The sequence below is a fragment of the Papio anubis genome, chromosome 19 (assembly GCF_008728515.1).
Source record: "Papio anubis isolate 15944 chromosome 19, Panubis1.0, whole genome shotgun sequence".
In the NCBI taxonomy this organism is placed as follows: domain Eukaryota; kingdom Metazoa; phylum Chordata; class Mammalia; order Primates; family Cercopithecidae; genus Papio; species Papio anubis.
The window spans coordinates 51,835,816-51,863,294 of record NC_044994.1 but is presented as its reverse complement, the minus strand read 5'-3'; the positions used below and the strand labels follow the sequence as shown (position 1 = coordinate 51,863,294).

At 36.5% G+C, this 27,479-nt stretch overlaps 1 protein-coding gene across 1 annotated transcript in view; it reads left to right on the top strand.

Moving 5' to 3' along the window:
* Positions 1–26,853, top strand: part of LMAN1 (lectin, mannose binding 1) — a 32,935-nt gene extending 6,082 nt beyond the window's left edge. Inside the window, exons 5-13 of the mRNA XM_003914431.5 lie at positions 446–545; positions 4,213–4,336; positions 5,858–5,916; positions 6,948–7,080; positions 14,018–14,211; positions 14,344–14,414; positions 21,455–21,608; positions 23,136–23,257; positions 23,538–26,853. Of these exons, the coding sequence (XP_003914480.1) occupies positions 446–545; positions 4,213–4,336; positions 5,858–5,916; positions 6,948–7,080; positions 14,018–14,211; positions 14,344–14,414; positions 21,455–21,608; positions 23,136–23,257; positions 23,538–23,574 (994 nt within the window). The 3' untranslated portion in view covers positions 23,575–26,853. The remainder of the gene's footprint in view (positions 1–445; positions 546–4,212; positions 4,337–5,857; positions 5,917–6,947; positions 7,081–14,017; positions 14,212–14,343; positions 14,415–21,454; positions 21,609–23,135; positions 23,258–23,537) is intronic.
* Positions 26,854–27,479: the final 626 nt, after the last annotated feature.

Below are 27,479 nucleotides of genomic sequence, written 5' to 3'. Positions count from 1 at the left end.
ATATTTATAATGTATATAAATTAGGTATGTACATTTTTTATTTTCACGTGTTTGTTGTATAGGAAATAGCTTTTAGCCAGCGAACTGTAAGAAAGATGACTTATCTATACTGTTTTTCTGCCTTGGTGAGTTTCAGCCCTGGTAGTTCATCATAACTCCCTGTGGAGCTATTTAAAATGGAGGTACCTAGGCCACCTCCTTTTGATTCTGCTTCAGTTGATTTGGAGTGGAATCTACATGTTAAAAGCCCAGTGGGTGATTCATGTTTTTGCCCTAGGGTAGAGATTCACTGCCTTAGTCTCATGTAGTCTCATGTAGTCTTTTGAGTAAATAAAATAAAATAACTCCAGACTTTTTCATAACTTGGTATTATTTTAATCTTCCTGAATTTTTAAATATTGAAAAGCTGAGTGTCTTCTTTGTTTTCCTTTCTCTTATACTATAGTGATGGTGCTAGTCAAGCTTTAGCAAGTTGCCAGAGGGACTTTCGTAATAAACCCTATCCTGTCCGAGCAAAGATTATCTATTACCAGAAAACATTGACAGTAAGTAACTTTTATTTAGAGAGAATCAAATAAACATTGTTATAGTATGACTTTCCATGTTGAATTTTTGATAGATATTAAATGCACTTAAATTTGGATATTGCTTACATACTCATCATTGTTACTCTAAGAGAGCAGAAGAGTGGTCATCTGTTGTAAACCCCTGATGGTTGGTTTCCATTTAGTCAGTAAATGTTTAAGCACCCTACTGTATAGCACATGTGAGAGATACATATATCGATCGATCGATAGATAATCTCCAAGCCTTTAGGATATAAATATGAGTAAGACAGACAGACTTTCTCCCCAGAGAGCTTATAGCCTAACAGAGGACACACATATGTAGCATTCCTATGCTGTGTGATAAATGCTACGTTGCAGACACTATCAGGCGGTCCCGTGATTAGAATCCTGTAACCGCCAGGTGGAGGTGGGGAAGGGCAGGAACATTTTCTCAGGGTTGAGCTGTGCCCTACAAGGAGATCAGGAAGTTCCTGGGTAGGGGAAGAGGGTGTGTGTGTGTGTGTGTGTGTGCGCGCGCGCGCAAGTGAGTGGGTGTACTCCAAGCATAGAAAGCAGGCATAGGCACTTGAGAGAACTTGAAATATTTTGGAAAGGCATGTAATTTGGTATGGCTGGGAGATAGAAGAGATCAATGAGCAGTGAGGTTGAAAGGTTGGCAGTAACAGGCCTTGCACAACTTCCTGTAGTTTATCCTATAAGAAACTTTTAAAAACGTTTAAAGGGTTTTAAGCAGGAAAAGAAATGAGCAGATTTGCGATTTAGAAAGATGACTTAGGTCCCAGTATTCTTAGTACCTGTTTTCTTGGGGTTGGGGGTGAACACAGTTGTTGAGTCAAGGATAGTTCCTGAATCTAGCCAGTTGGACAGCTAATTGGTACTGTTTACTAGCAAAGCAGCAGCACATTTGTTTGTGTTTTATCTGTTTGGGGGAGGAATGGGAAATCAGAGGGTTGTTAATGAGTTTAGTTGTAGATAAATTGAGGTTAGGGTAATATATGGGTGGATATATCTGACTGGCAATTATGATAACTAAGATCACTGTGCATTGTAAACTTTGCTTTTTAAAGATGCCATCAATACCTGGTTATATAATACTTAAAAGCAAAAAAATATAGTGTAGGAATTTTTCTTTCACCTAAATCATGAGCTAGCCTTATACTCCTGGGTCTAAAACTCTGAGATTAGTACTTTGGAAAACTATATTGGCTCAGTCTGAATTCCAAGCTAATTTAAAGATCTTAGAATAGAGCAAGTTTCCAGTCTATTATGATTAACTTGGGTTTTAATTCCACTGTAATTTATTCACCCTGTACAGTTTCATTAGAGTCATCAGTAAGTCTTGCTTACCTGCATGTGGCAAAGCCCAGACATCAAGCATGGTGGGTGCAGACTGCCCATGTGACCCAACATCGTGAGGCTGTGAGCCCTGGCAGCACTCCGGAACAATAACCTTGCAAAATGTACTCACCAAAAAGAGTTCCACAACTGGATGAGATTGGGCACTACTCTGCATATTAGCACATTAAAGATTTCTTTATGAAGAATCCTTTATAAAGAAAGGATAAATAAACCTTTATTAAACCTCATGTTTCCCAGACTGACTTAACTATGGAATTCTTTTTCACCTAATATCTATGAGTGATCATGAAGCTAGTATTTTCACCTAATATCTATGAGTGATCATGGAGCTAGTGTTTTTAAGTACACGTTTTGGAGAGACTGGCTGGACACCTGACTGCTACTTATTGGTTCTCGCCTCTCTGTGCATTTGCTCAGTCTGGTAATAATTCCTTTTCTTCCTACTTGGTAAAGTCATACTCAGCTTTGAGCACACAAATTCAGATCCCTTTTCCATCAGATTTCCTAAACAGCTCATAATGATCTGTCTCTCCTAAACTCTTATTTTTTTTTCTCTAATGCTTATTTGGTCTTGAGATGTGTTGTATTGACTTGCCTATTAACTATATGTGTGTCTCTTCTTATCAATATGATTGTAAACTTCTCACAATAGGCATTATATCCTATATTTCTTCTAGTTCCTAATATTGTACCCATGTTAAGTACTCAAGAAGTGTTTATTTTAATGAGTACTTTCACCCTAGCTTGTCCCAGTTGTTTCCACATTGGAGAGGAAAACAAAGTAAGAGGAGGTTGGAAGCAATAAGTGCTGTTGGTGGGGGAAACGCATTCAAAGCAAGAGATCTTCAATATTGCAAGTATAGTCTTTAACAATGGTTTGAAACCATAAGGTGAATAAGGAAGGTTATTGATGATCTCATAAAGAAGTATTAATCAGCAGACAGTTTGTACCTAGGCTTTCAGTTACAGTCCTTCCTAACATTCCTGCTAACTCAGAGTACAATGAAATGTGTTACGTCCTTTAAAAAAGAAATTGGAACTAGACAAAGAAGACTTCTGATGGATTTTCAGTTTGTTAGAAATCAAGGAGAAAAATATTGAACAATTGGAGGATTTTAATATTGTAATTTGAATGTAATAACCCACAGTCTTTTTAAGACTCAGAGGCAAATAACTTCCTGATTGTTGATTCTAATTTAAAAGGCTCTGTGGCGGAGGACCAGTTGTAAATGATGTAAAATGAAATAGGAATATTACTAAACAGAGGAAACAAATATTAATATGAACCAAATTCTAAATGATCTTTTAAAATTAATTATTTTAAACTACTTTTTAGTTCACATTTCCATCCTACAGTATATAGAGAGTAACTGTTCATATTGACAGATTTTATTCTCTTGCTGAAAATTTGAACAGAATACTATAACATTTTGCCTCTGTGACTGAATCTTAAGTCTCTGACAAAATTTCGACTCTAGAAGTAATGACACAAGTGCCCTTACTCTGGTGCCATGGGCCCACTCCTTCTGCATCCACCCTGAACCTCAGTGACTGTTGTTTAGGGTGGGACTCGTGAGAGGGTTGTTAGAAGTGAAATGTATTGAAGAAGCTGAACCACTGCTTGACTGGGATAATGAGAAAAGCATTCATGTGTCAGGTGGTCCAGTGCTTGCCTAGGATTCTAAGATTCTGCCAAGAAATTTAGGGTCATTCCTTCAAATACACATTTTGCAGAGTAGAAACATACATCTTTTTAGTTTTTTCCTTCTGTGCCTTGTCAGTGTGACTTCTGTCACTTTTGCTCTCTGCTAACCTGTGACAGCCCAGTTACCTCACTAATTTAATTCAGAGGAGCTCACTACTTGTTGAGACAATCTATTTAATTTTCAACCAGCAGCAGATAAAATTGTAAATTTAACCTCTTGGTTTTAGCTGTCACTGGAATCTGAAAACAAGTCTGATCCCTCTACTGCATGAACCATTCCAAGAGAGTAATGGTGACTCCCTAGGTCTTCTTGAGAGAAGGTGAACCACATTCCATTTTAGAAAGGTTTTCATAGAAAGTTAGCAGATTTTTCTCTCTTTTAACTTTTGACACATAGTGGGGCAAAAATTTTTTTAAGTAAAATGTATTATATATTGACACCAAGTAAAAAACATTATTTAAAATTACCATTTGTAATTAATGAAATAAAATTGAATAGTATTAGTCATAAAATGGATTAATTGAAATTTATTTTCTAATGTCTTTTGTAAAAGCTATAGCTATGATATATCTTTCTAGGTAATGATCAATAATGGCTTTACACCAGATAAAAATGATTATGAATTTTGTGCCAAAGTGGAAAATATGATTATCCCTGCACAAGGGCATTTTGGAATATCTGCTGCAACTGGAGGTCTTGCAGGTAAATCTTGCAGTCTGATAATATTAAAAGTTTGTGAATTGTGTTTTATTGGGAATAGTGTATTAGGGATATGTAGACTTGTTTATACTAATAACTTTTTAAGACTGTTTGGAACCTTCCCATTGCCTGCTGTGCCAGTCTTTTGGTCTGTTGAGATTGCTTATTTTCTACTTATATTGTTCTGTAGGTGTACAGTTAACTGGGGCTGTATACAAGTGTGTAAATTAGAGCATCAGTTTGGGTGCTATTTTATAGTGAAGGAGACATGTTTAAAGGCTATCAAAGTCAGCAGGCTTAAAAGCTGCAGATCAAACCACATGACAATTAACTAAAATGGCAATCTTGGCTAGTCACATCCACAAAAAGGTTAATTGCCAAGTGTTTTAGGATCCTGATCATTGTCACATCACATATAAATGAATTTGGCAACCTAAGGAAAGGTTATTTGGCACCTAAACTTTAAAGAAAAACATAGTTACCATTTTTTTCCACATAAGGTGACAAATTACCATTCAATGTCAATGCCATTTTATGTTTATATGATACATGGTAGTTTTAAATATTTTCAAATACATGGATTGTTCCAGACAACCCAGAGAAGAAGGGAGGGAAGATCATATTTTCCATATTTTTAGAAGAACTTGCCAAATTTTAGGTGAAAGAAATTTCTGAAGATCATATGGCCAATTAATGGTCAGCCCCAGGCAGGACTCGGCCTGGCTTTCTGACTCCAGGTTCAGTGCCCTATTACATAACACAGTTTCTTAATCTACACTAAAGTATTGTAGTTTTCTTTTTAATCTGTCTACATCTCTAGGTTCCATAAAAACAGTACAAAGCATAAAGATTGCTGTATGCTTGATATTAATTGCTCTTGATTGGTGGATGCGACTAGCCAGGATTGGTATTTTAGTTAAGAGTTAGAAGGTTTGATTTGCTGAGCTGGTGCTTTTGGCTTAAACAGCTTGAATTTGATTTTTTGATACAATTTTCAGTAAGATAAAATTATTAATATCTTCCATGTGAGAGAAACAAATAAAGTAAGACAAAAAGTAGTATGCACTCCAAGAAAGGTTCAGAGACATACAGGTACCGGCAGTATGTGGAGACCAGGATTTTGTCTGATTTGTGTGGGACGTTGTCCATGAAGGAGATATGTGGGAAACCATGGAGGATCTTGGTACCAGAATAAGGAGTTTGGACTTTTGACCCTTCATTTGTTTGTTCATTTCTTATCAGACATTGATTAAACATCTGTTATATGTTAAGCATTGCTAAATGTTCTGATTTAGGGTTTAAGAAAGTGAGTTTTGGATTATTTCTAATATAAATCTTTCAGGTGAATTTTTGTCTCTAAGCTCACAAGGTGCCATTGCCCTTACCAAATTAGAGCTAATTTTTGTTAATTCCCTCCCTGGTTATTTTTATTTAAAGCAATAAATACTGATAAAATACATTTACAATGATAAAAGTAATCTCCTATGGAACTTTTTCAGACTTTTTTTTTTTTTTAATTTGTAGATGACCATGATGTCCTTTCTTTTCTGACTTTCCAGTTGACTGAACCTGGAAAAGAGCCGGTAATTTTACACATTTTTTCAAAAACTTTATCAGTTTAGTGGTTTTGCCTTTTAGCTGAATGTTTGGGAAGACTAACTTAGGTTTGGATCGTTTCTGCCAGTTACTGCTATATGGTCTTGTGCAAGTGACTGAACCTCTGTAACGCTTCATTTCTTAATTGCTAAAACAGAGATGTTTGTATTGGCCACCTCAGGATACTGAAGGATTGAGACAGTGCACTTACAGCAAGTGCTCAGTAAATGGTAGTGGTTATTATTAGAGGCAAGAGTAGGCTGGGTGCAGTGGCTCATGCCTGTAATCCTAGCATTTTGGGAGGCTGAGATGGGCAGATCACCTGAGGTCAGGAGTTTGAGACCAGCCTGACCAACATGGTGAAACCCCCGTCTCTACTAAAAAATACAAAATCAGCCAGTCGTGGTGGTGCACACCTGTAGTTCCAGCTGCTCAGGAGGCTGAGGCTGGAGAATCGCTTGAACCTGGGAGGGAGAGGTTGCAGTAAGCTGAGGTGAAGACACTGCACTTCAGCCTGGGTGACAGAGTAGGACTCCAGCTCAAAAAAGAAAAAAAAGGGGGGACCCAGTGCAGTGGCTCACGCCTATAATCCTAACACTTTTGAAGGCCGAGGTGGGCAGATTTCTTGAACTGAGGGGTTCAAAACCAGCCTGGATGACACAGTGAAACCCCGTCTCTACTGAAAAATACAAAAAAATTAGCCGGGCCTGGCGGCAGGCACCTGTTATCCCAGCTACTCCGGAAGCTGAGGAAGGAGAATTGCTTGAACCTGGGAGGCAGAGGTTGCAGCAAGCTGAGATCACGATTCTGTGCTCCAGCCTGAGTGACAGAGTGAGACTCTGTCTCAAAAAGAAAGAGAGAGTAAATTTGCTATCATTTAAGTCAAGAAGGAATATATTTTTATGTTAACCTTTCAGCTAGTGGTAGAATAGTTAAAATGAGAAAAATAACATATATAGAGGTATCTGAATGATTTTCTTATCTTTTTTATGATCTATTCCAAAACTCCAAAAAAAAGCCCACACCAGATAAAGAAATTTCAGAAAAGGAAAAAGAAAAGTATCAGGAGGAATTTGAGCACTTTCAACAAGAATTGGATAAAAAAAAAGAGGAATTCCAGAAGGGCCACCCCGACCTCCAAGGGCAGCCTGGTGAGTTGTAGCAAAGCTGGCATGGGTGCCGCAGCAGGGCTGGGGACTGATGATCATGGATGCTTGAGTCTCTGTTGCCTGGCTCATCCCTGCTCTCTGAACGGGCACATTCCAAGTGATTTCTGGAAACAATTTAGGAGCAAATCTTTAGTCTTTAAGAGTTGGGAGACTGGCATTTTTGCCATTGAGAATGTGGCTTAGTCATGTATGAAATAGAGAGTACCATGGTTATTTGGACGAATGGAACCACTAGAGTGAAAGCTCCCTGACAACAGGGATTTTGTTTGCTGTATTCACTGCTGTGTCCACTAAGCCTAAAAAGAAGTCCAAAACAATGTTAACCTAGTAGTTCAGGTTCAGTAAATATTTTTTGAATGAAATCATCAAAAGTTTATGTTTTTGCTTTTAGTGACACATATTTACCTTATAGTGTGGAGGTAATCCTTAAAATCTATCAAAACTGTTATGAAAGTAATGTGACATGATACCTGCTTCTCCTCCCCATACTACTCAATAGAATCCTGGACTGTATAGATGAAAATTATAAAATACTAGTCTAAGCCAATGTTATTAAGAACTTGAGTGTGCTAATGTCAAAAAGAAAACATTTTAAGGCCAAATTGAGGGACTTTATATTATCTGCTAGCATTTTATGTGAATTGTCCCCCGGCAGCGTAAGGGATCAAAGGTGTACTTAATAAAGGCTGTGGCTAGCATTTGAACTCTATGTAGTATGCAGTTCTCTTAATGATCAACAGTATGAGTCAGACTTAATGAATTGAAAAATGAATCATAAAGGTCATTCTTATTTTGAATTTGTTTTAAACATCATCACATACAATTTGTGAGTATATCCTGAAGCTGACTGTAGTGTTTGAAAAGTATGGTTTGGTAAATTTTGACAAATGTGTATACTCATTTAACCATCACCCAGATCAGTGTATGGAACATTTTTATCATCCCAGAAAGTTCCCTCGTGCCTCCTTAAAGTCAGCCACCTTCTCCACAGAGCCCATCACTATTTTTATTGTTCTCACTGTAGATTAGTTCTGCCTATTCCTATAAGTAGAATCACACAGTGCATATGAAAGAGAAATATTTTTCCATTTTTATTTTATTTAACTTTTTATGTATTTAGGGGGTACAAGTGCAGATTTCTTATATGCTTGTGTCACATAGTGGTGAAGTTTGGGGATTTAGTGTACCTCTCACCCTAATGAACATGGTACTCAGTGGGTAATTTTCAACCTTCATTCACCTCCCACATTTTGTAGTTTCCAGTGTCCGTTATTCTGCTCCATATGTCCATTTGTACCCATTGTTTAGCTTTCACTTATAAGTGAAAATGTATGGTATTTGACTTTCTAAGTCATTTCACTTGGGATAATGGCTTCCAGTTCCATCCATGTTGCTGCAAAAGACATGATTTCATTCTTATTTTATGGCTGAGTAGTAGTCTATAGTATATACACACATATATATGCACACATGCCACATTTTCTTTATCAAGTTCTCTGTTGATGGACACTTAGGTTGATTCGATATCTTTGCTGTTTTAAACAGGGCTGCGATAAATGAATGAGTGCAGGTATCTTTTTGATATAATGATTTCTTTCCCTTCGGGTAAATACCCAGTAGAGTAGTGGAATTGCTGGATCAAACGGTAATTCTAATTTTAGTTCTTTGAGAATTCTCCATACTATTTTCTGTGAAGGTTGTACTAACTTACATTCCCACCAACAGCATACAAGCATTCTCTTTTCTCCACATCCTTGACAACATCTGTTGTCTTTTGACTTTTTAGTAATGGCCATTGTGATTTATGTAAGATAGTATCTCATTGTGGTTTTAATTTGGATTTTTTTGATGATTAGTGATGTTGAGCATTTTTTCATTTATTTGTTGGCCACTTGTGTGTCTTCTTTTGAAAAATATCTGTTCATGCTCTTTGCCCAGTTTTTTAATGGGCTTTTTTTCACTTGAGTTGTGAGTTCCTTGAAAATTCTGGATATTAGCCCTTCGTTGGATGCATAGTTTGCAAATATTTTATCCCATTCTGTAGGTTAGATTACTGTGTTGATTGTTTCTTTTGCTGTGTAGAAGCTTTTTAGTTTTAAGTCCCATTTGTCTATTTTTGTTTTTCTTGTGTTTGCCTTTGAGGACTTGGTCTAAATTCTTTACCTAGGCCAATATGCAGAAGAGTCTTTCCTCAGTTTTCCTTTAGGATTTGTATGGTTTCAGGTGTCGTGTTTAGATCTTTAATCCATCTTGAGTTAATTTTTGCATATGGTGAGAAGTATGGGTCCACTTGCATTCTTCTATATATAGCTATTCAATTTTTTCAGCATTGTTTATTGAATAGGGTGTCTTTCCCCCAGTGTATATTTTTGTTGACTTTGTTGAAGATAAGTTGGTTGTAGGTCTGTGGGTTTATTTCTTGGTCCTCTGTTCTGTTCCATTGACTTATGTGTCTGTTTTCATACCAGTATTGTGCTGGTTTGGTTACTTTAGCCTTGTAGTATAATCTGAAGTCAGGTAATATGATGTCTCCAGGTTTATGCCTTTTGCTTAGCATTGCTTTAGCTATTTGGGCTCCTTTTTGTTCCGTATGAATTTTAGGAATTTTTTTCTAATTCTGTGAAAAATGACATTAGTAATTTGATAGGGAGTGTCTAGAACTAGTAGATGGCTTTGGGCATTATGGTCCTTTTAACAATATTGATTTCTTCCAATTCATGAGCATGGGATGCTTTTCCATTTGTTTGTGTCATCTACCATTTCTCTCATTGTTGTTTTGAAGTTCTGCTTATAGAGAGCTTTCCCCTCCTTGGTTAAATGTATTTCTAGGTGATTTATTTTTCTTTCAGCTGTTGTAGATGGAATTGCGTTCTTGATTTTGTCCTTGGCTAGATCATTATCAGTATATGAAAATGCTACTGATTTCTATACATTAATTTTTTATCTTAAAACATTACTGAATTCCTTTATCAAATCTAAGAGTTTTTTTGGTGAAGTCATTAGGGTTTTTTAGATAAAAGATCATATCATTAGTGAAAAGGGATAATTTGAATGCCTTTTATTTTCTTCTCTTGCCTGATTGCTCTGGTGAAGACTTCTAGTATTATGTTTTTACACATAAAAGTGATAAAAGTGGGCATCCTTATCTTGTTCCAGTTCTTAAAGGGAATGTTTTCAACTTTTCCCTGTTAAGTGTGATATTGGCTGTGGGTTTGTCATATGTGGCCTTTATTATATTGAGGTCTGTTCATTGGGGATTTTTATCGTGAAGGGATGATGAATTTTATTGAATGCCCTTTCTGAGTCTGTTGAAATGATCATGTTTTTTGTTCTTAATTCTGTTTATGTGGTGTATCATATATATAGATTTTTTGTACTGTTGAACTCTTCTTGCATCCCTGGGATAAATCCCACCTGATCGTGCTGTATTATCTTTTTGATGTGCTGTAGGATTCATTTTGCTGGTATTCTGTTAAGGATTTTTGCATCTTTGTTCATCAGGGATATTGGTCTGTAGTTTTCTGTTTTTTGTGGCCTTGTCTGGTTTTGGTATCAGGGTGATACTACCTTCATAGAATGAGTTAGGGAGAATTCTCTTCTCAACGTTTTGGAATAATTTCAGGAGAATTGGTTTTTCTTGATATGTTTGATAGAATTCAGCTATAAATCCATCTAGTCCTGGCTGTTGTTAAGATTTTTTTTTTTTTTAACTGCTGATTGAGTCTTGCTACTCATTATTGGTGTGTTCAGGAGTTCTGTTTCTTCCTGTTTCGATCTCAGAAAGTTGTATGTTTCCAGGAACTTACCCATTTCCTCTAGGTTTTCTAGTTTGTGAGCGTATAGTTGTTCAAATAGTTTCTGATGATCGTTTGTATATTTGTGGAATCTGTTGTAATGTCTCCTTTTCTTCCGATTGTGTTTATTTGGATCGTCTCCCTTTTCTTGCCTAGTCTAGCTAGCGGTTTATCGATTTTGTCTATGTTTTCGAGGAACCAACTTTTTGTTTTGTTGATCCTTTATTAATTTCTTTGTCTCTTTCATTTAGCTTTGCCCTTATCTTTGTTATTTATTTTCTTCTGCTAACTTTGGGTTTGGTTTGTTCTTGGTTTTCTAGTTTCCTGAGGTATAATGTTAGATTGTTTTGATCTTTCCACTTTCTGATGTAGGCATTTAATGCTGTAAACTGCCCTCTTCACACTGCTTTTTTTGCTGTTTTGGTGTGTTGTTTTTCCATTTTCATTCACTTCAAGAAATTTTTACATTTATGTCTTAATTTCTTTATTGACAAAGTGAATGTTCAGGAGCATGCTGTTTAATTTCCATGTGTGTGTTTAGTTTCTGAAGTTCCTCTTAGTGTTGATTTCTAGATTCACACCATTGTGGTCTAAGTCACTTGATATGATTCTGATTCTCAAAATTTGCTAAGACTTATTTTGTGGCCTAATACGTAGTCTGTGTCGGGGAGTCTTCTGTGTGCTGGTAAAAAGAATGTATATTCCATAGTTATTGTAGAAAGTTCTGTAAATGTCTAAGTCCATTTGGTCTAAAGTCCAATTTAAGCCCAATGTTTCTTTGTTATTTTTCTGTCTCGATCTATCTAGTGTTGTGTGTGTGGTGTTAAATTCTCCCACTATTATTGCATTACTGTCTTTCTTTTTCTTTGGGTCTAGTGATAATTTTCTGAATTTCGATGCTCTAATGTTAGGTGCATATAAATTAGGATTGTTATATCTTCTTGCTGAATTGATCCCTTTATCATTATATAATAACCTTCTTTGTCTTTTCTTTTTTAAGTCTGTCTTATCTCATATAAGTATAGCTACTCCTGCTCACTTTTGGTTTCCATTTGCTTGGACTATCTTTTTCCGCCTCTTTACTTTCAGTCTATGTGTGTTTTTATGGATAAGGTAGGTTTCTTGTTGGCAGTATATAGTTGTGCCATGTATTTTAATCCATTCTACCAGTCTGTATCTTTTAGTGGAACATTTAATCCATCTACATTCAAGGTTAATATTGATATAGGAGGCGTTGTTCCTGTCATATTGTTCATTATTTTCAAGTTGTCTTATAAATTCTTTGTTCCTTTCCTCTTTTCCATCTTTGTCTTTGTCATTTGATGAAATTCTGTCATGTTACCATTTGATTCCTACATCTTCCTCACGTGTGATTGTTTTATAAGAACTTTTATATTTCTCTTTTTATCATGGTGAATGTTGACCTTTTGTTTCCATGTTTAAGACCACTTTGAGCATTTCCTGTCATGCTGGTCTAATAATGACAAATTTCCCCAGCATTTGCTTGTCTGGAAAAGGCTTTATTTTTTCTTCATTTATGAAGCTGATTCTGGCAGGATATAAAATTCTTGGCTGACAGTTTTCTTTTTATTAGCACTTTGAGAATGCCCATTCCTTTCTGGCCTGGAAGGTTTCTGCTGAAAAGTCTGCTGTTAATCTGATGGAATTTCCATTACAAGTGACTAAGTACTTTTCTCTTGCTAATTTTAGAATTATTTCACATTGACTTTAGACATTCTGAATATAATATGCTGTAGTGAAATCCTTTTTGCAATGTATTTTTCTGGGGATTGCTGAGCCTCCTGTATCTGGATATCTAACTTTTTTGCTAGACTTGGGAAACTTTCATCAATTATTTTCTTAGTTTTTCTCCTTAGCCAGGCAACAACTGCAGCCGTATCAACTTGAACTCGGACTAAGAGCAGGGCACAGCTCAGCATGAAATTCTCAAAACTGTGCCTTGTGCCTGGGACCAGGGAGAGCAGGGACCCTCCTAGCCAGGTGTCATGAGCAAGAAACTGTTAAGGAGTGCAGTCTGCCCACATCTGTTTCACAAGAGTCCATTGCAGGGCAGTGGGTATTGTCCTAGATATGCATAGAAGAGCCTGGTTTCCCTGTCTCTCCTTGGCCAGGTGGTAGCTACAGCCTTGTCAGCCCAAACATAGCCTGAGGGTGGGGCACAACCTTCCATTAAACTCTCAATATTTCACCTTGGGTCTGGGACCAGAGAGGGTAGGGTCCCTCCCAGGCAAGCAGCATGGACAAGAAGCTGTGGGAAGTGCCGTCTGCTCATGTCTCAGTACCAGCAGCACACTTCAGCAAGGCAGTAGGGACCTTCCTAGGGGTGCATAGGAGTGACCAGTGTGTCCCCCCTTCTCTCCTTGGAACATTGCAGTGGCTGCAGCCATGTCTGTAGATCGCCGGTATCTAGGCTATCAGCAGTAGTGCCCAACTGGAGCTGTTCTAGGCTCGAATGCCTGTGGGATTCCAAGTGGTCTCCCTTTATGGAGCAACATCTCTGTGCCGTATTTAGGCAGTTCCATATGTCCAGCCCAAGGCCTTAGTGGGCCAAGGGTTTCTTCTGTAGCCAGGATCATAAAAGCCCATTTTGGACTGCAGGGCCCTGAGGTTTTGTCTCTTACTGTTTCCCATCATCTAGGAGCCTCTTCTGGTGCTCAGTCAGCTCCTGGCTGGGCAAGCTGCCTCAGACTCTCTCCTTACTTATTTTGGTGCTTCCTATTTCTTCTCTGATGAGTCCTAGCATTCTCTCCTAGGCAATCTATTTGAAATGCAAGTATCTACTTACTACTCTGGTTTTTCTCCATGGAGGAGGCACATACTACCTGCATCTGGTTAGCCATTTTGATCCCTCCTGAGATTTTCTAAGAAAAATTATTTTTAAATAATTTAAACCCAGTTTATAATAAGTGTTCAATCACCTGAAATGGCAGAAAACAATTTAATCATTATTAAATCAATTATCTGCATGTTTTCTGTTTGGGAGATTGTACCACTCTGATGATGATGTTCTAATTTTGCTCTATGTTGGCGCTTTGGTCACTTACGGTATTTTGAAACTTACGTATGTGTAGGTGACTGATCATTTTTATTTATTTCCTTTTCAGCGGAGGAAATATTTGAGAGTGTAGGAGATCGAGAGCTAAGACAAGTCTTTGAAGGACAAAATCGTATTCATCTTGAAATCAAGCAGCTGAACCGGCAGTTAGATATGATTCTTGATGAACAGAGAAGATATGTTTCTTCCTTAACAGAGGAAATCTCTAAAAGAGGAGCAGGAATGCCTGGGCAGCATGGGCAGGTGGGCTTGCAGAATATGCACATGTGCCTCATTTACCCTTTGCTGGAAGGGAAGTAAAGAAGAAGGGCTACTGTACTATGTGCTCATAGAATGTGGATTATTCAGCTTGCTCGTCATTGTTTCTTCCTCCAGATCTCTCAACAAGAACTGGATACTGTTGTGAAAACTCAGCATGAGATTCTGAGACAAGTAAATGAAATGAAGTAAGTATGTAAAAGTGGTGTCTGTGTGTTATGTGATTATTGTATCCTAAATTTGTGACTTTAGGTGTGCAAGCACTGTATATTGTAAGATTTCTGCATGAGGGTAAGAATCCTGTTCTAGATTCATTCTGCAAATAGGGGACCATAAATACAGCAACTTTTAATATTTAAAAACTGCAAACATGTCTAAAGTTTTTAATTGTTCAGAGCTGGAAAAGAAAAAATGGTTTTGGCATCTTTTAAAAAAATAGGAGATTTGTCAGTTACTTGACAGAGCCAGGTGTGTTCTTATATTTATAAAATATAAAAAGCATATGAAGTAATATATAACAATTTTATGAAAAGTACTAGGGGAATAAATATGTGTAGCATTGTAAGACTGTAATAGAAGCAGACCCGATGCAGGAAATTCTTTTTGATGGAATGAAACCATTTTGAACGTAATATGTGTGACTACCTCTTTTTCATTCCCGTCTTTTACTGTCAGAGAGACTGGACAGAGTTGGAGCAGAGAGGAGATAATTGTGTCCTTAGAATGTTGAACAGTAAATTTCTAATGAGAACGATTGACTTATGCAGATAATTAACAGCTTTCAATGCCTGGAGCACAGATAACAAACCAAAGTGTCATGTTTCCATAACCTAACATTTTAGAGCACTGTCCCAACCTATATAACCCTTGACAAACAAGACTGTCAAGGTGGGTTCTTTAGGACTGGAGAATTAAACAGAGTTAGATCAAACAGAAGGTGATTCTATCTGATATCTAGAGATTAAAGGCACTTAACTTACAACTGCAAATTTATATTTCTTCCATTTTTCTCTTTGTATTTAAAAAAATCTTCATAATGTGAACTCATTGAAATATTTATGATGCTAAATGAATAGTTTAGCTCTTCAAATAGTTTAATGAATAGAATCCTTTTAGAAATAGACTGGATCATGTAACACAACCTTTTTAAAAATCTTTTTATTTTGATCTAATTTTAGACCTCAGAAGCTACAAAATAGTATGGGAAGTTTCTGTACATCCTTCACCCATCTTCCTCTAATTTACATAACCATGATATAATTGTCAGAACCAGGAAATTAACACTGATACAGTTCAATCAACTAAATTAATGACCTATTCAAAATTTATCAGTTTCTCCACCAACGCCTTTTTTCTATTCCAGGATCCTATCCACAATCGCACATTACATTTAGTGATTTTTTTCTCTTTAGCCTTCTGCAGTCTGCAGTAGTTCATCTTTCCTTGTCTTTCATGACCTTGACATTTTCCAAGAGCATTAATCAGTTAATACCTTTTGATTTGGGTTTGGTTGGATGGAAATTCCACATTTTGATAAGATATTATATATAATATGTTATATATAGTATATGTTATATAATATGTAGTGTATATATTATTATATAAGATTGATAAGATATTACTGATGATGTTGGCCATGATCACTTGGTTATGGTGGTTTCCTATCGCTATCTACTTTAAAGTTACTGTATTTCCCTTTGTGGTTAATATTTTGGAGAAGGTACTTTGAGACTATGTAAGTATCCATTTCAAACTTCTGCTCATTCATTTTAGCATCCATTGATGTTTTTTGCCTGAAACAAGAATGTGGTTTTTGCCAAATGCTGACTTTATTTTTTCTTTTCATTTTTTATTTATTTGCTTATTTATTTTTTTGAGACAGGGTCCAGCTCTGTTGCCCAGGCTGGAATGCAGTAGTGCAATCACAGCTCTCTGCAACCTCAACCCCCTGGGCTCAAATGATCCTCCCACCTCAGCCTCCTGAGTAGCTGGGACTACAGGTATATGCCACCACACCCAGCTAATTTTTCTATTTTTTTTTGGATTTGGGATTTTGCCATGTTGCCCAGGCTGATTTCAAACTCCTGAGCTCAATCAGTCCTTCTGCCTCTGCCTCCCAAAGTGTTGGGATTACAGGCGTGAGCCACCACACCTGGCCCTGATGTTTATATTTCTATAATTCCCTCTACGTTTGCTCATTGGAATTCTGCTGTCAGGACCAACCATCCTTTCTCTCCCATTTATTTATTTAGATCACTACAGACTCATGGATGTTTATTCCATAGGTTACAATCCAACACTCTTACTTATTTTGCTGCTCAGATCGTTTCAGGTATGGTCATTCTGAGCTCCTTCATGTTGTCATCTTTGTTCTCTCAACAAGCCCCCATCTTTTATTGAGCATTTAAAAAATTTATGATACTGCACTATCTTCTAGGGTTATCTTGTATTTTCTCTGCCCTCAGTGAGCCCTGGTTCCTTTTTCTTGAAAAAGGTATTTGAAAACCAACCTCTGAGGAATCACCACACTGTCTTCCACAATGGTTGAACTAGTTTACGGTCCCACCAGCAGTGTAAAAGTGTTCCTATTTCTCCACATCCTCTCCAGCACCTGTTGTTTCCTGACTTTTTAATGATTGCCATTCTAACTGGTGTGAGATGGGATCTCATTGTGGTTTTGATTTGCTTTTCTCTGATGGCCAGTGATGATGAGCATTTTTTCATGTGTCTGTTGGCTGCATAAATGGCTTCTTTTAGAAGTGTCTGTTCATATCCTTCGCCCACTTTTTGGTGGGATTGTTTTTTTTCTTGTAAGTTAGTTTGAGTTCTTTGTAGATTCTGGATATTAGCCCTTTGTCAGATGAGTAGATTGTAAAAATTTTCTCCCATTCTGTAGGTTGCCTATTCACTCTGATGTTAGTTTCTTTTGCTGTGCAGAATCTCTTTAGTTTAATTAGATCCCATTTGTCAATTTTGGCTTTTGTTGTATTGCTTTTGGTGTTTTAGACATGAAGTCCTTGCCCATGTGTATGTCCTGAATGATATTGCCTAGGTTTTCTTCTAGGGTTTTTATGGTTTTAGGTCTAACATTTAAGTCTTTAATCCATCTTAAATTAATTTTTGTGTAAAGTGTAAGGAAGGGATACCCAAAGGATTATAAATCATGCTGCTATAAAGACACATGCACACGTGTGTTTATTGTGGCACTATTCACAATAGGAAAGACTTGGAATCAACCCAGATGTCCATCAGTGATAGATAGAAAATGTGACACATATACACCATGGAATACTATGCAGCCGTAAAGAAGATGAGTTCATGTCCTTTATAGGGACATGGATGAAGCTGGAAACCATCATTCTCAGCAAAGTAGCGCAAGGACAGAAAACCAAACACTGCATGTTCTCACTCATAGGTGGGAATTGAACAATGAGAACACTTGGACACAGGAAGGGGAACATCACACACTGGGGCCTGTTGTGGGGTAGGGGAGAGGGGAGGGATAGCATTAGGAGATATACCTAATGTAAAAGACGAGTTAATGGGTGCAGCACACCAACATGGCACATGTATGCATATGTGCACGTTGTGCACATGTATCCTAGAACTTAAAGTATAATAATAAATAAATACTAGGAAAAAAATAACCAAAAGTAGAACTGTCATTTGATCTAGCAATCCCACCACTGGGTATCTACCCAGTGGAAAAGAAGTCATTATACAAAAAAGATATTTGCACACGCATGTTTATAACATCACAGTTTGCAATTGCAAAATCATGGAACCAACCCAAATGCCCATCAATCAACGAGTGGATAAAGAAACTGTGAGAGATATATATACATATATATATGATGGAATACTACTCAGCCACAAAAAGGAATGGATTAATGGCATTTGCAGTGACCTGGATGAGAATGGAGACTATTCTAAGTGAAGTAACTCAGGAATGGAAAACCAAACACTGTATGTTCTCACTGATACGTGGGAGCTAAGCTATGAGGACACAAAGGCATAAGAACAATACAATGGACTTTGGGGACTTCGGGGGAAGGGTGTTGGGGGTTGAGGGATAAACGACTACAAATAGGGTGCAATGTATATTGCTCGGGTGATGGGTGCACCAAAATCTCACAAATCACCACTAAATAACTTACTCATGTAACCAAACACCACCTGTACCCCAATAACCTATGGGAAATAAAAAAGAAAAAAAGAAAACCAACCTCTGGGCACTAGGTGTGCTCATTACTACCACAGTGCCGTTACCTCTAGACCTCTTCGTGGACAGAGCTAGAGAATATATATATGTATACTAACCCATGCATGTACATGAGTCTGTAGTTCCATGTCTGTCAACCTGTTTTTGTGTTAAACCATGAGATTATGCAGATATTTTGGATTCTGGCTGGACTGAATGCTGCAGAGTTCATTTTTAACTTTTCCTCTTGTCTTATTTGAAAATTCTTTCGCCATCAGGGAGAAACCTGGTTCTTACTATCTGTATCTATAACATATTTACTTATTGGTTCCACTTGAGTATGCACATACGTACACACAAAGTGGTTTCAAATTGTTAACTCATATCCCTGTGAGAAAGACATTTATTGACAAGTTTATGTAAAGTTCCTTTTATCTCTAGCTTTACAGTATCCAGCCCAGATACTATTTTCCAGATAGTTTCTTAGTGTAGTTCTTTTTTTCCCTACTCCTTTCATTATGGCTGATGTTACTCATTTAGGATCCAGTTAGATTCTTTGTTAATGCTTATATTCCTCCTATATCCTGGTTGATTTAAATTGTTTGTATTTTGGGTATGTGAATACTATGATTCTAAGGGGCAGAGCATGTGTGTATTGCTTCTTCATCCTTGCTACCACTTTCCCATTCTCCCCTTCTTTCCAGCTCTTTCCCACCCATTCCCTCTTGGTAACCAATTCTGTTAGCTTCTGGTTTGTTCTTCCTGTATTTCTTCTGTATATACCTGTTTTCTTTTTCTTTTTTTTTGTTTTTGTTTTTGTTTTTGTTTTGTTTTGTTTTGTTTTTGAGATGGAGTTTTGCTCTTGTTGCCCAGGCTGGAGTGCAATGGTGCAATCTTGGCTCACCGCAACCTCTGCCTTCTGGGTTCAAGTGATTCTCCTGCCTCAGCCTCCCATGTAGCTGGGATTGTAGGCACCTGCCACCACGCCTGGCTAATTTTGTATTTTTAGTACAGATGGGGTTTCTCCATGTTGGCCAGGCTGGTCTCCAACTCATGACCTCAGGTGATCCACCCGCCTTGGCCTCCCAAAATGCTGGGATTACAGGTGTTAGCCACCGCACCCCGCCCATATTTTCTGAAGTACCCTTCCTCTGTGAAGGATAGCATACTCTAAATACTCTTTTGTGCTTTGCACGTTTAACTTGACAGTAGTACTAGACATCTAAAGATGTAACTAGTTGTCAGGACATCCTAGCTATCCAGTTGTATTATCCATAGAATCCCTTTCTTAGGGGAGTTAACAATCCTTGCAGACTCCCACTTACTGAGAACAAATGTCATGCATACAATAAGTTAATACAAAAACTGAGCTCAAGTTTCTGAACTAGTCCTCTGGACCTTTTTCTTTAGGATTTAGCTTCAGAAAAAATGTAAAGATATAGGAACTATTTGCCATTAATGGAAAGGGTGGTTTGTTTCTCTGTGGATTTTTATATTCTTAAGGAATCATAGAAATTTTTTTTTTTTTTTAGCAGAAAGAGATCTTAGAAAGCATGTAGCTTTTCTGTAGCAGCTGATGCCTCTTCCCACTTCTCCATCTCAAAATCCCTTTCAAGACTTCTGGTATACCATTTACTCTTGGTGTTCTTTGGCCTCTGCTTCCATTTAGTTATCTTCACTTGCTCTCCTTCCATCATCCCTTAAAAGGTATTCTTTTCAAGGGTTCTGTCCAGCCCTCTTTTCACTTGACCTGTTTTCTAAACCACATATGACCACCTTCCACATTTCTATCCCCATAGACTCCTCTTCATTTTTTGAACTCAGCTAAATGCATCTTTCTTTGTAGAGCTCTAGTTGTGCTTCTTTCACATTGCTTTCCTACTAGACAGTGCATGTCCGCAGCGCAGGTATTTCTTTTCTTTTTTTTTTTTTTCAAAGTTTATATCCCTAAATATTCCTTGGCTCACAGCACTTATGAAATCAATGTTAGCAGAATGAACAGGCAAATGAATGAATGACTGAGTAGGAGCGCATTAGGTGACTCAATCTTTGGTATATTAAAAAGACATTTATACTGAGCAAGTTCATGCTTCTGGGAAGCAAAATTCTTAAATGCAGATATGTAACAACGTTATATACTCTGGGGGGTTTTGGTCTTGGTAGTATTTTAGTTATACTAAAATGTTATGCTTAATTTGAGTTTCCGTGGAAAAGCTTAGCGCCCCATGGATTTTCTTGGGCATATGTGCCATTGAAAGAAATTGTAATCAACACATTGATTCAAAAGCACTTGACATATTTTGTAACTACTTTTAAGTCTTTACTGCTCACGTAACTCAAATATAATTTTTTAAATGTTATAGTTAACATTCCGTCTGACATATAGTGTTATTTTTAAGTAATTTGAGTCTTTTTTTTTTTTTCTTCTGGTAAAGCTCTTACTTTTTAAACTACATTTGACTTCAATGAGATAACTTATTTATTTATTCCTCCAAATTAAACCATAGCTGTTGAAGGCACTAGTAGGAAATCAGAATTGTGACCCCTGTCCTCAGGGTCACAAAGCCATTAGTCTCCATCTGTATGCTGTATGAGTGAAATCATCTATATATGCAGCTACAGAGCGGACAAGTCTGTGTGTGTGAGTGTGCCTATAGGAAATGATTGCATTTGGCACTAGTCCTTTACGGTACAGCTGAACACTAGAAAGATTTATTACAACTTCATTAAAAATATCATCCATTATATTCTATATCCACTTACACTATTGGTTTTAACACAAATTACCTAGTAGTATTTTCTACATGGTATTTTTAGATGACCTTTAGTAAAAGATAAAGGCATAATGTTGTTTTATAAATTATTTTCCAATTTTGAACACAACTCAATTTTTTAAAATACTTCTTTACCCTTTTTTTTTAAGGATGTAATATATTGAACTTGAAAAGGTATAAGTATTGGAGATCTGTGACTGAAAAAAATAATCTCTATAGTGGTTTTATTGTATCAAGAGTCTTTCTGTTTCAGAAATTCCATGAGTGAAACCGTCAGACTGGTCAGTGGAATGCAGCACCCTGGCTCTGCCGGAGGCGTCTATGAGACAGCACAGCACTTCGCTGACATCAAAGAGCACCTGCACACAGTAAAGAGGGACATAGACAACTTAGTGCAGCGAAACATGGTGACTTTGTTTCCTTTTCCTTTCATAATTATAATCTCTAGGAAAGGAAGAACTCACACTCTACTGAAAATCTTGTAACCCTTTAGTTAATGCTGATGCTTATTTTTAATGTTGAAGGTAGAATTGTCCCATACATTGCAGATCTCCATGTGTAAACAGCTCCCATAGCAGTTATGGTTTTTTAATATGTAATATTTGTATTATCATTTCATGAAAATATTTTCTGATTTCCATGTTAATGTCTTCTCTGATCCATGGATCACGTAAGGTGTATTTCTTTGGCCTATTTTTTCCTCAAGGTTCTATAATCTGGCAATTTCTTGCTATCTTGTTAGCGTCATTTACTTTTACCTGGGTTTCGTGTGCTTGGATTGGATTGGATTTGTTTTTGACTCTGCTAGTTGTCTTCTGTAAGACATATTTGGGATATGATTGGCCCATATTTCCTAGTGTACCTTACCAGAAGCAGAAATCCCAATCCTTTATATTTTATATCATGTTTTATCTTTTTAAAAGCTTTTTAAAACATTTGATGTCCTTTAGAAAATATGCTAACATATTAGTAATAATGTTACATCAACTCTCCCAAGGTCGGTAACTAGTAAGTAGTAGAGGGAGATAACTTAGGTCTTCAGCTTCTAATCTTGTCTCCTTTATATTTTTTGACAACTCTCTTAACTATATTCCTGTATATATGCCTTGAATATACATTTTTTTCAAACATGGCTTAATAGTTTTCTTATTGATCATGACCTCTCATCCAAAGCATTACTATCTGTCCCCTTAGTTCTGTTTGAGGTTATTTTTTCCTACTTTAGCCTTTGTTGCGATGACCAAATTGATACTGTGCATATCCATTTACTGAAGAACTTTGCCCCACAAATATAACTATATTGGGAACAACTAATCTTAGAAGCCATTCTCTCTGGATACTTTGGATGAAATCTTTGTTTCTGATATTTAATTACCTCCTTAAAATAGAAGGAATACTCAGGGAAATAGGGAAAGAAATATTTTTCAGAACACCAGCGAATAATGTTGAATGCTATGAGGTTGGAGAGAATGAGGACTGAGAAAAAGCCGTTCTATATGTCAAGTTGTTTGTTGGTAGGGTGACCATGTAATTTATTGTCTGACCTGGAACACTTTTGAGAGTGAAGGGGGTGCTGTTAATAATCACACCACTACAGCAAGCGAGAACTGGGAGTGTCCAGAGGAGTTGTCTGTGGTGACCCTAGCCTCAGTGACATCAGGAACAGTAACATCATCATATACTGTAATGCGGACAGGAGCCAGGTGGCAGTGAGTTAGTGACTGGGTAGTGAAAAGGTGTAGGCCTTCCGGTGTCACCTACTCCTTCAAAAACAGTTGTCAGTAAAAGTTAAGAGGGTAGAAGGTTTTCTGGGGGATGAAAAAATGAAAATACTTGTTTATATAGCAAACTGAGTTTTACAAAGATTTCACATTTCTTTCTTTTTCCAAACTGCTAATTTGACTAACTGTAATAGAAAGTCATTTGCCTTACAGCTGTCAAATGAAAAGCCGAAATGCCCAGAACTACCACCGTTTCCATCATGTCTGTCTACGGCCCACTTCATTGTATTTGTTGTGGTGCAAACTGTATTATTCATTGCTTATATCATGTATAGGTAAGTTTCTTGATAAAATTTGACCCAATATTTTTCTGCATCTGTTTAATTAGAAATATTCAACTCAGTTATCTGTGTTCATAATACAATTTTCACCACCTATAAAATTGTGTATTGTGATTTCTGTTCATTTCAGTTCACATAAAGTGCATGTATAGAATATGTGTTTATCTTTACGCGTTGTATAATTCAAAAGGCATTGATATTTTAATTTTCAACAATCCTGTTTCAAGTTAAGTATATAGACCTTCTTTCAGTGTTTGTTTCTTTTTTTCCCTAGGTCTCAGCAAGAAGCAGCTGCCAAAAAATTCTTTTGACTACCATTTTCATGTGTACATCATCTATTTGTGTACAAAATGTTGTTGTTTTGAGGGAATTTAAGTATTTAAATTACTTCATAGTCTAAATTATTAAAATTTTTAAATAAAATAACTGTTTAAACATTGATTTGCAGTTAAGAATAAACCTTAAAGCAAAGACAACCACATTTTAATTTGTTCACAGTATGTAAATCTGTCTAAATTTCAGTGAATTTCTGGTCACTATGATACAGCCACTGAGCAGAATATTGACCAGTAAGAGGGTAAATAAGAAAGTGGGGGCAACCCCTGGATATGAATGTCACCCCCTAAGTCTCCAATATTGCAGGTTTCCCTGTGTAACATAGACACACTTGCCCTCATGCCTCCCAGAATGTGAGGTCTAATTAAGAAGTCCCATCAGGTTTATTTTGTAACCAAAGTCTTTTTTAGAGGTCAGACTTCCTAATCAAAGGCCTGGGCCTGCAGTCCTTTCATCTTAATTTAACTTCCTTTGAAATCAAAGAATATTTTGTCTGAGAGCTTTAAGGATCTGGATAATAGACTTCAAAATGTTAAGTGAAAAATTTTTTTCCTCTATTTATCAATGATATATTTCACTTTTAAAGGAAAGTTTAGAGGAAAATTAATAGCTGCTTTTTGCCTAAAAAACCTTGTGAGTGGAAACATTCCTCTGAGAATGACTTTTATAGGTATTTTGCCTGGTAATGTATTCATTCATGATTGCCCATATTCTTGAATGTCTTCATTCCAATGGTGTCAGGTCAATATTATGAAAATAATTTTTGTATTTATATTTGTAACTTAAGGAATTCATTTCTCTCATTTACTACAGCCTGTAAATTCAGCTCAAACTGCATGATCTGAGGATATTTTAAATTTACAAAACCTGCCACTACATTCTGGTTCACATTAGTTACTTCATGCTGGCTGGGGTTAGTGACCATTTGCATACTCTTTTAAATCAAGGAGGCTGTAGTAGAAGCAGTTTTAAGATTCTTGAAGGCAAAATTTGAAGAACAGTGATTACTTGTACTTGTTTCCTTTTAGTGCCAGAACTAAGTGAAGCACTTGTTAGTAAACTTAACCTTGAAATGTCAGACTGGAAGGAGTTTTTAGAGTCTTTGTGCATAGCTCTAGGTATTATAGAAACAGTCTGTAAATGACAGTTTAAGATGCAAATTTAATTTTGTTCACAGCTGATTTATACTGATTTTTGCTGCCTTCAAAATACTGTTTTACCTCTTTTAGCTAGAGTGGTTGTCTTTCATTTGCCATAGAATTCCAAACAATACTATTTTATAAAATAGTACTGTTGAATTATTCCAAGCCTCCCTAGGTTTGCTCTCAAATGTCATTCACAGATTGGGCTAACAACCTAAAATCTATGTATAAAGACTGTCTGAAGAACTCTGTATTATAGCCGTACCGAACGAGTGCTATGTGTGCAAACAGTCTCGCATTGCTTTTTATGTTGATACTTATCCTGGAACACTGAAAGAGAATATGCCAGTGATAACTCACTTTACTTCAGTCATTTCAACACAGAAAATGCTTCTCTAGCGTTTTTCTTTTGTAGTGTTAACATTTTGAAATTCATGTTTCAGAGGCTTCATCATCACAGAATTTACTCTTGCTCCATGAAAAAAATTATATACCTTCAGAAGAATATTTAAGTTGTAGACCATGAAACTTGAGAAATCCTCCTGAGATAAAAGGCTGCCCAATCCAGTATTATAAAGTCCATGGTCATATGTGCCTGTGCATTAAAGGAATACCAGATCTATGCAGTATACATTTTTCAGGCTGAAATTCAAGGGGAATCATTCTCATCATTCTTACTACACATGGAGATGGCTATTATGAAACAGCACGAGCATGAACCTTTCATCTTTTATACTTAGTGATACACTTTGCTTGAAAATCACTCAGTAAAGTAGTTCACGCAGAATGTGTATCATATTATTTGAAGTTTGGTTTTTCTCAAAATCATTGACTTTTGTAAGGAGCTCATTTCTGAACAAAAAGGTTTGCTCTGTGGAAAAATCAATCACTGCCAGGATTCCTTCATTTCTGTACTATTTTGTATAATTGAATTTGTTCACTTCTCTCACACCAGCAAGTGTTTTACAGGTGCCTTGGATTAAAACAAAGTTGATTTTAAAATTGTTACGTAAGTCATTGTGTTTATGATGCCACTTTTAAAAGGAAAATGCAATTGCTTAATGGCTAATACCCTTATTTCATGTACCTATTTGTGTTCTAATAATTGTTTGAATGTTTTATTCAGCTTAAAACTTTACCACGAAGTCATAAACAGTAAACAATGTTTTGTTATGTATTAAGGGAATAGCAGTGTTTCTCAAAGTATAATCCATAGACCATCTGGGTCATGGTGCCTGGTTTCAGACCACCTGAATCAAATCTTAAGGGTGGGGCTTTGGGATGTCGTTGTTCAATATGAGGCACCTCAGGAGATTCTGAGCACACCGATGTCTGAGAACCACTAAAATGAGGAGTGGAAAGAAAATAGATGTTTTGTTAATTTAGAGCTGATCTGAGAGGATAATATATTTTTATTGTCAATGACATTAACAGATGTGCACTGATTCTTTTATACCTACAATTAATGTTCCTTTTTATTAAAACTCTTGGTTCATGAGCAACTACAGACTGACTCTAGATTATTACCTGTTGCTTTTAGTATTTTCGTGATGGCTTTTAAACTTATGAAATCATCTTAAGATCATTCATGGTCAAGCCATGAAAACTCCCATCTTCAAGCCTGCCTGCTAAAGCTTTTTTGCCTTCCTCATTGTGATTATGGTAACATTTTATCTCAGACAGTTGTACTTTTTGATAACTTAGGGAAAATAGAAATTACTTGAACAAGGGATTGCCTGCCTCACTGCATTGCAGAGATACAGTTTTTGTAAAGAACACAAATAGCAGTTGTGAATATTAAGATGTGATTATCTTTCCCTGTCCATGTGCTTATTGAAAGAAGATAGTGAACAAATGATTATATTGAGGATTTTTTAAATTTATAAGATCTAATGTGAAATCCACACTTGGAACTTTTTAGATCTATCTGTTGCGTGTTTAATATATTTCTTTTATGACATTACTTAAAGTTTAAAAGGGTTTTCTATCCACTGTCAATTTGAATTGGATAACATTTTGTCGTCTTTTTTTTTTTCCTGATTGTTATTTGATGCTAGCTGGAATTCAAGAAATGGCATTGACCTTATTCAAATAAAGAAATATTTTAGTAAATTTGCTTTTTCCTTCATTGATCCTGGATAATAAGTTGCCATTTGTTTTTCAGACAGGACCTGTATTGTGATAGCATTTCATGTATCACATGCTTTGGGCTCTGCCCAAGGTAGCCTGCTGCATGCAGAGGCAGTACATGGAAGCATGGCACGAGAACATAGAAATGGTCATGGATAACTGTTTACCCTTGCTGGTAATGAAAATACAAACTAATTAAAACAATGTATTTGATGTTTTTACCTCTAATAACCAAATGATGGCAAAAGTGTAGTTAAGCTGGAACTGATAGTCATTACTAATTAGTGGTAGTTTAAAAAATATTTTAATCTTTTTGGCAAGTACCATTTAACCAAGTAATTCCAATTCTGAGAGTTAATGTGGTATAAAAATAAAAGAGTAGGGCTTTGAGGTTAGACAAATCTAGGTTTGAATCCTGGCTCTCTCACTGGAGGTGACCTTCAGTTTCCTCATAATACTTATCTCACACAGTTATAAGCATAGTAAAAGTGTCTTTATAAGGAGGCTTCAAAAAATGGTAGACTAATTGGTAAAGACAAATGGTGGATAAAATAAAAGATTTAAATACATAGATGGGTTCGAAATAATTGAGAACTTAAAACCCGATC